Source organism: Girardinichthys multiradiatus, chromosome 18, assembly GCF_021462225.1.
Source record: "Girardinichthys multiradiatus isolate DD_20200921_A chromosome 18, DD_fGirMul_XY1, whole genome shotgun sequence".
NCBI classification, from domain to species: Eukaryota; Metazoa; Chordata; class Actinopteri; order Cyprinodontiformes; family Goodeidae; genus Girardinichthys; species Girardinichthys multiradiatus.
In genome coordinates this window covers 4,535,703-4,551,813 of record NC_061810.1, presented here as the reverse complement: position 1 = coordinate 4,551,813, position 16,111 = coordinate 4,535,703, and the positions used below count along the sequence as shown (strand labels likewise).

The 16,111-nt window shown below is 38.5% G+C and overlaps 1 protein-coding gene across 4 annotated transcripts in view; it reads left to right on the top strand.

Moving 5' to 3' along the window:
- sgsm2 (small G protein signaling modulator 2) overlaps window positions 1-16,111 on the top strand; it is a 171,513-nt gene that overhangs the window by 32,923 nt on the left and 122,479 nt on the right. For all 4 annotated transcript variants that reach the window (XM_047392687.1, XM_047392685.1, XM_047392686.1 and 1 more), the window contains exon 2: window positions 15,202-15,277. In XM_047392687.1, coding sequence (XP_047248643.1) covers window positions 15,202-15,277 — 76 coding nt within the window. The remainder of the gene's footprint in view (window positions 1-15,201; window positions 15,278-16,111) is intronic.

The following is a 16,111-nucleotide window of genomic DNA, read 5'->3' as shown; positions in this document are numbered from 1 at the left end:
ATACTTGTACATGAAAAAACATACATTTTAATCGAATGTCTGATTTCATATCTGGAGCTGTCTGACATCCATTCAGCTGACTTTTCGACACTTCCTGTTTTTCAACTTTTGACCTTTATTTACATATGTAGAAATATAAAAATATCTGTTGTCACTGGGCAGAAGTCTTGCATATAAAAATATCTTGTTGTCACTGGGCAAAAGTAAGTCTTACATACAGAAATATCTTATCACTGGGCAGAAGTTATCTAAGTCAAACACACGCAGGAGCCTGTTAGCAGACCTCCTCTAAATTACACAATACATTTTATTTCACACATTATTAAACATACTTAAGCATAGCCATACCAATCCTATAAGCATAGCATGAATATTTTCCAACAATTTCCCCTTTTTGAAGTCTTAATAATGACTTCACCCTAAAATGCCCCACAGGTTATTTTTAAAATCAATGTAACAATAAAAAAGGAAATAATGCATGAACCTACCAAAATCCAACCCCTATGGGGTAGGGTTTTTGCCTTTTGGCTCATACTTTCATCAAAACACTTACTACGTCCTGGAATATACAATGAGCGAACAAACCCTGTAAATAGAAAAATAGAAAGTTTTTTAGTTCAGTTCTGTTCTGGGTGGGAGAGCAGCTACAACCACCCTGTGAGAGGGAAGCTCAATCACTACCGCCTCTTCTGCTGTATGCTGTCCTAGTCTTCAACTCACAGGTGTAGACTGACCTGGAGCCTGGGATTCATACCAGGGGATTATTCTGCCCCTATGTGGGTATGAATACTTTTGCAGATCGTTGAACCCAAGGTGTAGACTAACCTATGGGTATGATGACTTCTCCTCACCCCTAGGGGATTATTCTGCTCCTTCTGTAGGGTGAGAAGGTGGCTCTTCTGTTGTCGTGTTTTCTCTCAGGTTTTCCTGGACCTCAGCGAGGGATCTCTGCGGAGCGTCTGTCGCTGTACACTGACTCCAGTGGTACCAGGTGTCGCCTTTACCCTTGAGTCTCACCGCATGTAAGGTTCTTTCTGTGACCTGGAATGGACCGGTCCACCTGGGTTCTGACCACTTCCTTTTGATCACCTTCAGCAGGACCCACTCAGCGTCAGACGTGGTTGGCAGGGGTCCCTCGTTTGGTTTCTCTGGAACCTGTTTTGAGAAGGCTGCAACCAAACTGTGGAGAGATTCAGGTTTTCCTTCTAAATGATAGATACCGTATTTTCCGCACTATAAGGCGCACTTAAAAACCTTTAATTTTCTCAAAAAATGACAGTGCGCCTTGTAATCCGGAGCGCCTTATATATGGATCAATTGGTTAATTGGTTGATCCATACTGGTTGTACACGGCGCTCTGTCAAAATGTTTCAGTACGACTGGTAAACTACAAAGCTGCACCGCTTGCAGCATTACGGCTACCGTAGTCAGGGGCGTCGCCGAAGTAATAGCGGTAAACACCTGTACTGTGCTTACTCCTAGTCCAACACCACTTGTGTGTGTATAACGTTTGAATGTACTGTTGCAGGAATTGTCTGAACTACAGGTCCTTCTCAAAATATTAGCATATTGTGATAAAGTTCATTATTTTCCATAAGTTAATGATGAAAATTTAACATTCATATATTTTAGATTCATTGCACACTAACTGAAATATTTCAGGTCTTTTATTGTCTTAATACGGATGATTTTGGCATACAGCTCATGAAAACCCAAAATTCCTATCTCACAAAATTAGCATATTTCATCCGACCAATAAAAGAAAAGTGTTTTTGATACAAAAAAACGTCAACCTTCAAATAATCATGTACAGTTATGCACTCAAAACTTGGTCGGGAATCCTTTTGCAGAAATGACTGCTTCAATGTGGTGTGGCATGGAGGCAATCAGCCTGTGGCACTGCTGAGGTCTTATGGAGGCCCAGGATGCTTCGATAGCGGCCTTTAGCTCATCCAGAGAGTTGGGTCTTGAGTCTCTCAACGTTCTCTTCACAATATCCCACAGATTCTCTATGGGGTTCAGGTCAGGAGAGTTGGCAGGCCAATTGAGCACAGTGATACCATGGTCAGTAAACCATTTACCAGTGGTTTTGGCACTGTGAGCAGGTGCCAGGTCGTGCTGAAAAATGAAATCTTCATCTCCATAAAGCTTTTCAGCAGATGGAAGCATGAAGTGCTCCAAAATCTCCTGATAGCTAGCTGCATTGACCCTGCCCTTGATAAAACACAGTGGACCAACACCAGCAGCTGACACGGCAACCCAGACCATCACTGACTGTGGGTACTTGACACTGGACTTCTGGCATTTTGGCATTTCCTTCTCCCCAGTCTTCCTCCAGACTCTGGCACCTTGATTTCCGAATGACATGCAAAATTTGCTTTCATCCGAAAAAAGTACTTTGGACCACTGAGCAACAGTCCAGTGCTGCTTCTCTGTAGCCCAGGTCAGGCGCTTCTGCCGCTGTTTCTGGTTCAAAAGTGGCTTGACCTGGGGAATGCGACACCTGTAGCCCATTTCCTGCACACGCCTGTGCACGGTGGCTCTGGATGTTTCTACTCCAGACTCAGTCCACTGCTTCTGCAGGTCCCCCAAGGTCTGGAATCGGCCCTTCTCCACAATCTTCCTCAGGGTCCGGTCACTTCTTCTCGTTGTGCAGCGTTTTCTGCCACACTTTTTCCTTCCCACAGACTTCCCACTGAGGTGCCTTGATACAGCACTCTGGGAACAGCCTATTCGTTCAGAAATTTCTTTCTGTGTCTTACCCTCTTGTTTGAGGGTGTCAATAGTGGCCTTCTGGACAGAAGTCAGGTCGGCAGTCTTACCCATGATTGGGATTTTGAGTGATGAACCAGGCTGGGAGTTTTAAAGGCCTCAGGAATCTTTTGCAGGTGTTTAGAGTTAACTCGTTGATTCAGATGATTAGGTTCATAGCTCGTTTAGAGACCCTTTTAATGATATGCTAATTTTGTGAGATAGGAATTTTGGGTTTTCATGAGCTGTATGCCAAAGTCATCCATATTAAGACAATAAAAGACCTGAAATATTTCAGTTAGTGTGCAATGAATCTAAAATATATGAATGTTAAATTTTCATCATTACATTATGGAAAATAATTAACTTCATCACAATATGCCAATATTTTGAGAAGGACCTGTATATGTGATTAGAAGCTCAGTGTGTGGGGTGTATGTTTCGTGTGTGTGTATGGAAGATGTTGACATTACTCCTCCGGACAGAGGTGGCGCTGTGTGCTGCCGTAGCTGAGAATCAAGAGTGAAGGAGTGACGTCGGTATTATTGTGTGTGTGGGGTGGGTAGAGACGGCGACCGGAGCAGCGGTGTATGAGTCTGTAAGCCCTGTGTTTTTACGTGCTGCAAAGTCATTAAAAAGAACCCCGAATCTCGTCAACAACTCATTGTTTTGATGCTGTTTCTTCATGCTCAACTCAGCAACGTATGAGTGAGGGAGTTAACCCCGAGGAAACTAGTAACTTCGGCCCTGGAGAAAGCGTCTCCCCTGTGTCATCAGACTACGGTCAGGGGACAGAAACAGGAAAGGTTAACAGTACTAACGTTTGATTTAGTGCATCAAACTGTTTCTTTTACGTGTTTACTGAATCAGGGAAAAGTTCCCTTTCACGTTTTAACTAACGTTTGATTTCAACTTCAACTTCATAGACTCCAATGCATTCCTAACGTGCGGTTGGCTCTATTCAATAGAATTCTATGTAGAGGAGACCTTACCATGAGAGTGAATGGAGTTATCAGAACGCTGGTTTGTAGTGTATTAATAAAGTTTGACTGACTTATCTGTTTTGTTGACATTCTCTTTAGCACAGCTCCATCTAGTGGATGCATAACGCAACCCCAGTCAAACGTTTGACTGCAGTAGCTTCTATTCTATGCGCCTTATAATCCGGTGCGCCCTATATATGAAAAAAGTTCTAAAATAGGCCATTCATTGAAGGTGCGCCTTATAATCCGGTGCGCCTTATAGTGCGGAAAATACGGTATTCTGTTTAACAGGTCCACTGTTCAGCCAAGTTTTAACTTCTGTTGCTGCTGTCAGTGTGAGTCTTTCAGCACGTCCGCATCTATAAATAACAGATCTGACATGTTCAGTGTGAGGGGAAGTTTAGATGCAGCCTTTTGCGGAAACATATGCAAAGTTATTTCCTCTACTTTCAACAGTGTCAGTGCTGTTCCTGCAGAGGTTTTAAGCCTCTGTTTTTCCGAATTCTTATTATTCTTTTTTATCATATTTTATTTTATCGGGGACTTTATTTTTATTTTTTTTAAAGTAAGTCCTTATTACATTTAAAAAGGAGATCACTATTTTTGGTAGCTGCTATTAATTTAAATAGTGCTTGGTTTAGTTCTTATTAAAAAATAAAAGCTCACTCACTGATGAACACAAAAAATGAAGGGCCTATTATATCTTAGTTTGTCTTACCCAGTTTTATAGATACACCGTACAGTTTCAGTCAGCTTTGTATTTACTTCAAGTAACTAAAGTTTGTTTCAATTAACTCAAGTTTTCTCTCTTTCAGTCCAGTCCAGTAATTCTGTTAAGGTTCATTTCATCTTGTGTTAAGTTTGAGTCTAATTCGATCATTTTGAACCTGACAGGAAAAAGTCTAAACGTCTGTTTTACTATAGAAAACTGACCTAATATTATTATGGTAATGTTGAGGACTCTAATTTTTACATAACATGAAACAGACATTTATTTCACAAAAACTGAAAGTCAAACACAGACATTTGGCCACATGAAGGTTTAAATACTCTGTTTGTAAAAGAATTGTGAAAAATTGAAGACGGGTCTATGAACTTTCTTATGGTTATCAGTATTTTCAATACAGGTAGAACCTTTGCTATCTTTACATGATTTTTCAGAAAAGATTTTGGAAACCTTATTAAGATATAAGTTTGGCAATGATCATCAGAACATCAGACCTTTATTAGCACTTTTAAAGTCCCTCAAAGATGCATTACAATGAAATCAGTCATTCCCATTCACACACATTCACACACTACTTACTTATTTCTCTGTCAGAGTAATTTTATTTGCAAAAATTTGAACATAATTTGACTTCTATTATTCTTAAAATGCACATGGTTTCCTCATAACCCCTTTTGTTTCCACTAGGTCTGTTTTGGATGCTTAAATTCTTTTTTTTTGATTCACCAAGAATCAATAAGGTGGTCTTAGTGGGGTCCACCTTAAAGGCGTTGTCTGTTGGGTGTCATGTTATCATTGTCAGGTCAGTGAGGTTCATAAGTCAGTCAGAACCTCTGTGCACATAATGTTTCATAGATCCAGCCTATGATTAGTCAGCAAAACGTCCACCTATAGGAGAAAAATTGATTGTTAATGAATGAGCTGCATTTCCTAGGAACACTGTCTTCCTCCTGGATGAGCATCACCTGTTGAAAAATTTTCATCATTGTTTGTTTCACATATTCAATCAGATCTTTATATTATATCAGTAGGTGAAGTTGTTAGTATCTCATGTAGACTGACATATACTGTTGCATTTGGAGAGGGTCTCAGATTAAATAAACATAGTTAGAGCTTCAATCCAGGTTAATTTCGTGTCTGCAGACTTTAGCCAATTTCTCTTTTTTTTTACATAAAGAGCAAGATTCAAAACATTTTCAAAAAGACAGATTGTGGCAGAATGTAGACAAAACTGCTTATTGATTGACAAAATAACATTCAAGCACACAATCACCATATCGAAGGTTCTACTTCTAGAGAATCACTAAACTTCTGGGGGCCGGTTTTGGCCCGCGGACCTTGAGTTTGACACATGCAGGGTAGAGTTACAATCTTCATCTCTCAGCAGAGACATGCTTCTGCTGTTTGCAGAAGTGTTATCTTTGTTTTCAGGCAGCTGCATCTCTGTGTCAAGGTCGTTTCACAGAGCTGAAATTTAACTTCTCTGAAAGAAAAAAAATCAAGAATGCACACAATCTGAGCCAAATATGGAATTATTGTGTCATGCAACATATAAACAAACATTCATTCCAACAAAACAAACACAAAACATCAAAGGCAGACAAATGGCCAAATTTGAAACTTCAAGAATTCAAAGAAATTTTTAACAATCTCTTTTCAGAATATGTTTTCTCAGCCATATCTTTTAATGCTGTAATTGATCAATTTTGTTATGACAATCTTCGGGATCCTTTTTAAGATGAGTGCACATAGTCCAAAGAGATCTCAAAATATTTAGAAGCACAGCAACAGTTTTCTCTTAAATGAATCCAAGTTCACTGATGCTGAAACATTTTGCCAATTCTTTGTACTGTAACTCTGTAATAATAATAACTACAATCCTGAGAGTTATTGTTATAATTCTCTTTTTGTTTTGCTCAATTTGATTGCAGTGGCATTCAAGAATTTCTCTGCTCAGGTTAAATGCAAAGAAGTATTTTAAGCCGGCGTTGACATTTTTTTTTATGTTATACCCAAACAAAACAAAAACTGCAGTGTTTGACTTAATCAGAAATTAAAATAAGAAGCTTGACTCCAAACTGGACTTTTTCCACATAGTGTTTCAAAGGGAAGACACATAATTTTTCTTAATTTGGCTATTTAAATTTTGAGAGTTGGGGAGAAAATTATTACTAGAACCCCTCTTTAATAATCCAAATGCTGATAAATGTTCCAATATTTTATGATTTAGTAATCTGAAATTACCCTGTGTACCTTTGTACTCCTATGTATTCTTTCAATCTTTAAACCCTAAGAAATCAAACAAGGAGACTGGAGTTTGAGCCGACCATCCTCTTTAGTATTGAGAGAGCCTTTATTTCTGTTCTTTTCCTAAAATGAAGGATTTTACTTATCTTTATTCCGTTATAAAAATCCTAACCTTGGTTCCAAAACAAAACTCTTCAACCCCAATCTGTGTTCCCCAGAGTAGAAATTTTGAGTATTATTGTATTTCAAAACCACCAAATGACTGGAAAACCCTCATTGGCTTAGATCTATTTTAATAGGTAATCGGTCTACCTTTAATTAAATATTATAATTTTATGGACCAAAAATCTATGGCTTGCGGGCTTCAGGAGTCCAGGAACCACAGGTTGAGTACTACTGCATTGAACAATGATGTTAGCTCTCTTGAAGGATTGGCTGAATATCCCCAGACCTGTTGGTGTATTATTTCTGCTTAGACAATAATCAGATTTAAAATCACTAGTTCACAGTAGAGGCTGACATTTTTTCGGGAGTCCCACGGGTCACGGGATTCCCATGGGAATCCCGCGGGACGGGAGACAGCATCAGTAAAGATCCCGTGATTGGGACGGTACAAGATAAAAAATGAACGGGAGCAGACGGGAGCGGGAGCTAACTAATAGGAGGGAAAATAAACTAGGATCAATTGTCCTTGGAAATGTAAAACTGAGACTTTGTTATAAACTTTAAGAAAAAAAAACTTGAATCGTCGCCGCCATTGTGTAGTTTTTTTCCAAGAAGCCTATACTATAATGCGAGTCAAACGAACTACAGGACCCACAAGCCAACAGTGCTTCTGATCGATGTTTTCCACCTGCGTTCAGAATGGAGGGAGCAAACGCAGGTGGAGAATTGGACGTGGTAAAATTGGATTTGTAACGTAAAGGCAGAAATAAGGACTTATCTATTAAACTCATAGAGCTGACAGGAAAGTCGCAAATATGACCGAACTTCAGGAGAGTTGAATGTAGCGGTTTTAACACGCAGTCTGCTGCTTGTAAAACGTGTTTAGTCGTAATCAAGGACACCAGTGATTAAGGAACACTTGTAAGGCAGATTCTGGATTAAATCAACCCTGCATCTCTTCATTCATCAAACCAAAAGTACCAACATGTGTCAAGTCTCATCTGACCAACAAAACTGCTGCATGTGCACTAAAGATTTAAGAGGTAAGGTACGGAAGCCCGTGAGGGGACATGGGGAAATTTATTTATTTTGCGTCCCCACGCAATATTTTTGCGTTCGGCATTTTGGAACAGCAGCACAGATGACAAACTGCTCATAAAACAAACAGCACTGATATGTCATTGATATGGTTTATTTGTCATATGCAGGTTAACACGCAGTAAACAATGTGATGAAATGCTTAGGATAAGAAGAACCGTTCAAATCACGATAAAAACAAAAACACTAATGGCGTACAAAAAAAAGTACACATCATGCAGCAGTAATAAGGAAATAAAGTGTCACAGATGTGCTTTCATGCAGTATTATTGTTCAGTAGTTTGTTTGACAGCTTGTGGATAAAAACTGTCTTTTAGTCTGATTGAAGATCATTTTATTTAATGCTGATTTCAAAATAAAACTCAATAAATCTCAAAACGGGTGTAGTGTTTGTTTCATTTTTGCAGTTATCTGGTTTGGAAACTATCCCACAAAGTATTGCGAAATAACGCAAAGACTATTGCGTGAGAATGCAAAAGAAAACAATTCCCCCATGTCCCCTCGCGGGCTCCGTATAGAAAGGCTTCATCAAGGGAAGATATTAAATAAATATGTTGTGAAATAGAAAAAAATTGAATGTACCATTAAATGTACAATTTATTTAATACATCATTAAGTGTACCACTAATTACGTCATGTCGTCTTTAAAATTATACAGTGGCACATTTAATTGTATAATAGTCCATTTCATGATATAATGGTACATTTATTGTTTCTAATGATGTATTAAATAAATAAATGGTACCTTTAATTTAATGGCACATTTAATGTTACATTTCTTTCATGTTACATTTACTTCACTTATGGGACATTCACAACATTTATTTATTTAATGATGATTTTATTGTATTAATTTTGTCCAGTTTGACCCTCCATTCTTGATGCCTGTATAGGAGGTCATGTCAGAATTTAAATCAGGTGTTCTGGAGCAGACACACATCTAAAGCTTGCAGGGAAGGGGTCCCTGAGGACCAGGGCTGTGAACCATTGAGGTACAGTTTCTAAATTATGAAGGTAATGCCTTTTTGGCCTTCTGTTCAACAAGTACAGTTCTCTTACTAGGTGCATTTTTCTTTCGTTTCAGCAACTTGAAACATAAAAGTAATGTCATTGTTCAAAGGAAACAATCACTTAATAAATAAGTAAAATACAACTAGGTACATTTTTGTTTTTTCAACTAAGATAGACATGGTCTGTTTCCTTGTTTGATATTTTATTATTTCTTCATTATTATTCTTTTTACTTTAACTGGCCTTTACTACAGCTAAAAACAGGGACCTAACTGGTCCTTCAAACAAAGAAATTGCCAAAAGACTAAATGAAGAAAACAAAAATGGGAGTGGCACAGGAGTGGGAGTCGTTCTGAATGGGAGCGGGGTGGGAGTGGGAATCAATTTACCAGGAGTGGGATGGGACAGGATTTTTTTCGTTATGCTGGCCTGGGATTGGGACGGGACAAGACATTTTTCTGTGGGAGCGGGATGGGACAGGAGAGAAAATCCACTCCCGTGTCACCTTCTAGTTCACAGCTCCTAATTTACCTCAGATCATATTTGCTCCTAACCCAGTTCATAAGAAGCTTCAGACATCATTATGCTAAAAAGCCAAAAACAAACAAAAAACACAGATCTGTTTTAAAATAAAGAAAAAGCATGCTTAAAAAATTAGGTACTGTGGTGGAAAATAACTCCACACTTCTGAAGGCCTTTTCTATGCAGTCTTTTAGGAAACATGAGATTAGTTTAATTTTTGTGTGGTACCACCGTCCAATCAGAATCTTTCTTACCTCCAAAATAACCCAATTTTTTCCATTCTCATTTTAAAGGTTTGTTTTACCAAGGAAAATGTGTTTATGTTTTATGCAACTTCTATCTGTTATTGGAGTGCACTAAATGCGCTCCAGTTTCTAACTAGTCTTCCTGAATTATCCTATTCAGCTCATAGGTTATCATGCTGGTCTTGTTACAAATGTTATTTATAACTCACACTCACACTCTGACTGTTACTGATCTCACAGGCTCACAGCCTGCTCATAGCTTCACGGGACGTTTGACTATGTGTTTTTAAGTTTTGCCGCATCTGTAATCTGGTTTTATTGAGACAGAACTCAAATAAAACACAGCATTCAAACCTTTGTGTTTTTTGCCCGGTCTTAGCTTTCTGACTCCAGAATACAATGAACAACAAACCTTAAGAAAACTGTTTACACTCCGGGCCTTCAACCCAGCAAAATCATGAATTCTCGTCAGAAAACATGTGGAGTTGCCAAACTCAGGAAACACACACGCACACGGGCCTCGAACCCTTACTCAGAAGGGCCTCTAACCCTTTGGGCCTCTAACCCTTTGGGCCTCTAACCCTTTGGGCCTCTAACCCTTTTTTCACAAAAACACTTCTCAGTTTGCTTTTCGTATCCTCTTTTACAGTACCGTAATGCATTACTTTACACGTGTTAAATTTAGCAGAACATTTCACTTACTCAGACATCTGACACCAAGAATTTAGGCCTATCGACAATGCCAAAAGTGCAGAGTTTCTTTAAACAGGTTTCTGCTTACCTCGCAAGAAGTGCGGGGGTACCGAGGTGTCAGAGTCTTTTGGTGAAGTTCTGATTTAGCCGAAAGTCCTCGCTTTTCCCAAATCACGTCGGGATCACCAAAAATGTTGGAGTTATCCCTAAACTCCTGCATGCTCGTTTGTTTGGTAAAGCTAAGACCTCCTATACTGTTATTAATAAAAAACAAAGTCATAAAAGAAACACCGAGACTGCAGTCTTTAGATGCCTGTACAGGGAGAAGATCGTCCGAATCCTTCTGAAACTTCCGAAACGTCTGATTACTTCCCCAAGAACAGCAGTCTTTATTCAAAAGCCAGGCGTATACTTGTACATGAAAAAACATACATTTTAATCGACTGTCTGATTTCATATCTGGAGCTGTCTGACACCCATTCAGCTGACTTTTCGACACTTCCCGTTTTTCTACTTTTGACCTTTATTTACATATGTAGAAATATAAAAATATCTGTTGTCACTGGGCAGAAGTAAGTCTTACATACAGAAATATCTTATCACTGGGCAGAAGTTATCTAAGTCAAACACACAGGAGCCTGTTAGCAGACCTCCTCTAAATTACACAATACATTTTATTTCACACATTATTAAACATACTTAAGCATAGCCATACCAATCCTATAAGCATAGAATAAATATTTTCCAACTCCGTAGCCTAGGATTCAAAAGAGTCCAATATACAAACAAAATATATATTTTCAAAGGTTTATTTCAAGAAAAAAGACGATGACAAATCTGGGTTCCACCGTTCCACCCAGTGGTTAAACCCAAGCGGTAGGTTCAACACTGGAATCTGGCATCTTTTCCGGAAGAGGGAAGGAAAATTGCTCGGTGGGCTGACAGCTGCTGAAACGAGCTGGCGCAGAGAAGCACCGAACCTCTTTTTTTAAATTAAGCGGAATCTTAATAAACCGAATACATACTGCATTTGAGTTCAACAAACCTACATTCTTGCCTAAAAACATCTTAAAAGTTTATTTGGGGTCACAGAAAGCGTATTATTTAAATTTTTATTCACAATTTCTGCTGCCCGAGCTCGACCAATCCGCTTCGACCCGCAATGCATCATGCGAAATTGTGGGTCACATACTACAAAACTTTGCAGGGACTACAATAATTTAAAGGACCGCATTTACTGGAGCAGGTCAAACCAAAATAGAATTTAACTATTTACAAATCATAAACCATGCCTGAAGACTGAAAGAAAAAGGAAACATCCGCTTTCTGAATTACACGCAGGTAGGGGACGCTGTATTTATCAACATCCTAAATCAGCTGATTGCACATAAAATCAGCTGTTCAGATGCACAAACATTTCCCCTAAAACACACAAAACAATACTACTATAAAACAGCCTGTTTGGTTCGGAAATGTATTGATGGTCCTTAAGCGAACCCGTGTATGCAGGAGGAGGGAGCAGGCAGAGAGAAGCTGCTTGTATCAGACTGCCTATATTGGATCAAATAGGAGAAGGATACCCTTCAATACACTGAGCACGAATGTCCAATATCCAACCTAAAACTAGCTTCACAGCGTTTAGAAGTTTGTGGTTTTGGCGCTTTAAAGTCCTTATCCTCTTTATTGCCATGACTGAGACAAACAAATTCCTCATGAAGCCCAAAATTGTAACTTCTTCAAGCAAACTCTGCAGCATTTCCAGTCCAGACAGTGGCATCTTTCCTCTCTGCTTCTCATTTTATCTGCTTTTGTTGTAGATCCTGTTTAACCCCAGAGCTGTGTAACATTGACAGCTCTCCCTCTAACACAATATGACATTCCTCTGCCCCTATGTAAATTAATGATTGTTCAGGACAGAGTTTCCTGAGAGCTTCTTTATAGTTACAGTAAATTAATCAAGGATTAAAGAAATCTAACACATACATAAATGTAAATCACGGTTTTTTACATTTCTTTTAAGCTGGATCTCTCTTATTTATTTTAACTTTAAATTGATCCTGTAGAAAAAAGTTGTATGCGTCTACATTTTGAGGTGCATATAAAATATTACTGAGCTATAATCTGTTTTGCAAAGGAGAAATACTACAGTTCCTTTTATTAGAGGTTTATTTATTGATACCTCTGTCCCTTGACCTGAAGGATTTTACTAGATTATTATATTTTCAGTGATGCAGAGACAGACAGCTGTTATGTTCTTTGGGTGTTAGGATATGGTTCTCAAATATGTTTGTTTTCATAATTTCCTTGTTGTTCATTATGTTCTATATTCTCGCCGTATTCTGTTCATTTCTGTGTACTATGGTGTCAGTTAGTTCTTGCCATATTAGCTAATCCATAGTTTTGAGCTTAGTTTCTTGGTTTATTCCTGTTTTTCAGTCCCTTTGTATTCTAGTTTATTCCCCTTATGGTCGGCAAACACTGTCTTATTTTTGGCCGCTGCAGGCAAATGACAAGGATTGTGAAAAAATTGTGGAGAAATCTTTAGTTGTGGCTGAACTCAGGTGTGTTATGTAGCACTGTCAGATAGGTTTAAGGATGGCCGTTGTTAGCGTCTTGCAACCAAAGATACCTTGTGATATATATCTTGACAGTATCTGACATTTAGAATGACTATCTCAGAGTGTGACAGCTGCTACAACCTATGTCTACTAATCCACCAATAGAATTGCAGCAGGAAATGACGCAGTGGTCCGTTGTTTAACCGGCATTCCAAGATGACCTGTTTTCCCTAGCCAGTACTGTATCCACATTCTCCTCTTTTTCATTGTGTATTTGTTGTGGTTGTCTCTGGCAGCACAGATGGATGGCATATGGTTATGCAGCACATGCTGATGACATTGCTTATTGTTGCATGTTGTTGATTTAGTGGTAAACGGTCATCGTACAATGTGCACAGATCAAACCTGTCGTCGTACCAAAGTTTAATAAATTACACTGCGTAAGAGGGCCATAAGGCTAGTGTTTGTCTTTTCCGCTATAGTGTTTCCTACGTTGTCTGTTCAGCTCTGTTCATGTTATTACTCTCCTTTCTTTAGCTTGCCTCCATACCTTCTGCCTCAGCTGCTCTATATCATCCTCTGATTACACACCGGCATCCAATGTTATTATATTATGTATATCATCCAATGTTCCTGTCTGCCCCTGGGTCCTACTCCAAACACTCGACACATGACGATGCTGTAACTATGGGATGTTTTTGGGGAAGTCATAGTTTTAGTATACCATAAATGTTTGTTGTTTCAAGTTGTGTGCAAGTTTATTTTTTAAGAAACAAAAACTGATATTTTGATGTTATTTATTGTTGGGTTTTCTTTTGGTAAGGTTTGGCAGGAAGTACTTAAAAATTATTTCTATAGTTTGTACTAACTGTAAAATGATGTTTATGATTAAAAGACTAAACCTTGCTGACACATTAATTTCTGCAGTTAGACCAAGATGCAGTTGTAGAGTTCCTTTAAATGTATCCATGACAGGTGCAACAGTGACACCGAGTGTGTACCATCACGAAATAACTTAGATTTTCTGTCCTGAGAAAATACAGCTCTGTTTTGACAACTTCTTATTGATGGAGAATATTTCTAGTTACAATAACATTTCTAGATTCTCAGAGGCCATGCTAGTACAGCCAAACAAACAATTTAAAGGTATTTTCACAATTCAGCATTTTGTATAGCCCCTTGTAACAAAAAACAAAAGCTTGTTAAATGCTGTGACAGGCATCATATTTGAAACCTCTTGTGAATGATATGGGAGATCAAGATAGTTAAGGTAGTTGTGGTTTATGTAAATGGAGAATGACATCCTTTGAGCTGCTTTCTTAACAAAATGGTGTTGAAGAGTAAAAATATCGAACTCTTGCCACATAAATGCTTTTGGCAGTTTAACAGTTTCCTTCCATGAGTCTTCCTTCCAGTCTTTTCTGCAGTAAAGTGTATAAGTTGCAAATATGACCATTTTTGACAACAAATAAAGGATCAGGATCCAACATGATCAAATTCTGGAGCCTCTTTGTGCTTATCAGGTGCCTCTTTTAGTGCCTTCTGCTTGTAGTTTTTACCTTTGCTTATTGTACTGTATGATATAACCAAATGTCATCTTGTTGAGTGTTGGCTGTACACATACAGTTTCATTTGAATTTGATCTGAATTTCAAATTTTATAAGGGTTGCTCACTTACAAAGAAATCAGCTGTCCCTTATGTTTATGATAGTTTCATTTTTATTAGAGACAGAATATCAAACTCCAATACCAATATGGATTACATAAAAGAAAGGAAATATGTGCATGTTGTTCAGTGAAACAAGTGTTTCATCCCTAAGCAAAACGCAGCTTAGTGTTCAGAAGAGGAACCTTTGTTAGAAATCATACTTGTAAGATAGTTATGAAAGCTAGTCACCAGGTTTCATCAGAAGGGATTTTGGTCCACTCTTGTTTACAGGAACTCTCTAAATCCTTAAGGTTTTTCTGCTTCTCTGTAACTTTTTATTGTTTTGTCTTTAAACCGTAAAGTGGAGCAAATATTAAGTTTGAAGCATTTTTTGGTTTCATCACCTCATGTTTTGGTCCTTTTTTTTCTTTGTCTGATATTAAACTGATTATGATTGTATTGACTTTGAAATGGTTACTGTCTTCTAATTGTTTCTCAGCAAGCAATATTTCCATCATTTTTTGAGATGAACAGCTCTGTCTTTCTTTGTGCAGGTGAAACAGATTATGGAAGAAGCAGTAACTAGGAAATTTGTGCATGAAGACAGCAGCCACATCATCGCTCTCTGCAGTAAGTACACTCCTGTATTTGTCAGTGGTCAGACACACACACACACACATTGTCTGCCTCTCTTCCTTTTAGCCTGACACACGCACTTGTTGAACTCCTCATGACTGAGAAGCTAATGGAAACTGATGCCAGAGATGGCCTGTACACAAGCCAGGGTTAGTGAGTGTGTTTGGGCACTCTCTGTTGACCAGATGGTGGAGGTTTCAGCAGCATGAGGGTGAAAGCATCCAGATGACCATTACACTGCAGATGTATTCCTGGAATATATATATATATATATATATATATATATATATATATATATACGGTAACCAGATCAGATGATTTGTCCTTTTTCTTTTCTGTCAGCCTTAAGACATGGTTTATGATCTGTAAATGGTAAAATTACATGTATGACCTGCTCCAGCCACTGTGGTCTTTAATATTATTGTAGTTTCCCTTGAGTTTTATTAAGTTTTCCCTGCACTGTCTCAAAGGAAACCTTCTCACTTCTCCCCCTACCACGGACAACCAGTGAACAGCAGTCTGTTCATGTCACATGTAGTCCCTACTCAGCCCTGGTCTGACCTGCACAGGGACCAAAAAAGTAGGCACCGGCACGAAAAAAACAGTTATGGAAACGCTCGCAAAGTTGAGTAGGGCCCAAATCGAGCCAGTGGAAAAGGGGCAATTGGGAATAGCCAGATTGAGGAGAGGTAAGAACATAGGAGCATCATAATCATGTAAAGATAGAAAAAATAATAATTCAGACTAATTTATAGATGAATGTCTTTGTTTCCAGTGACAGAGGAGCTTCTAATGCAACTGAGAGCAGAAATTGAGAGAGGGCACATC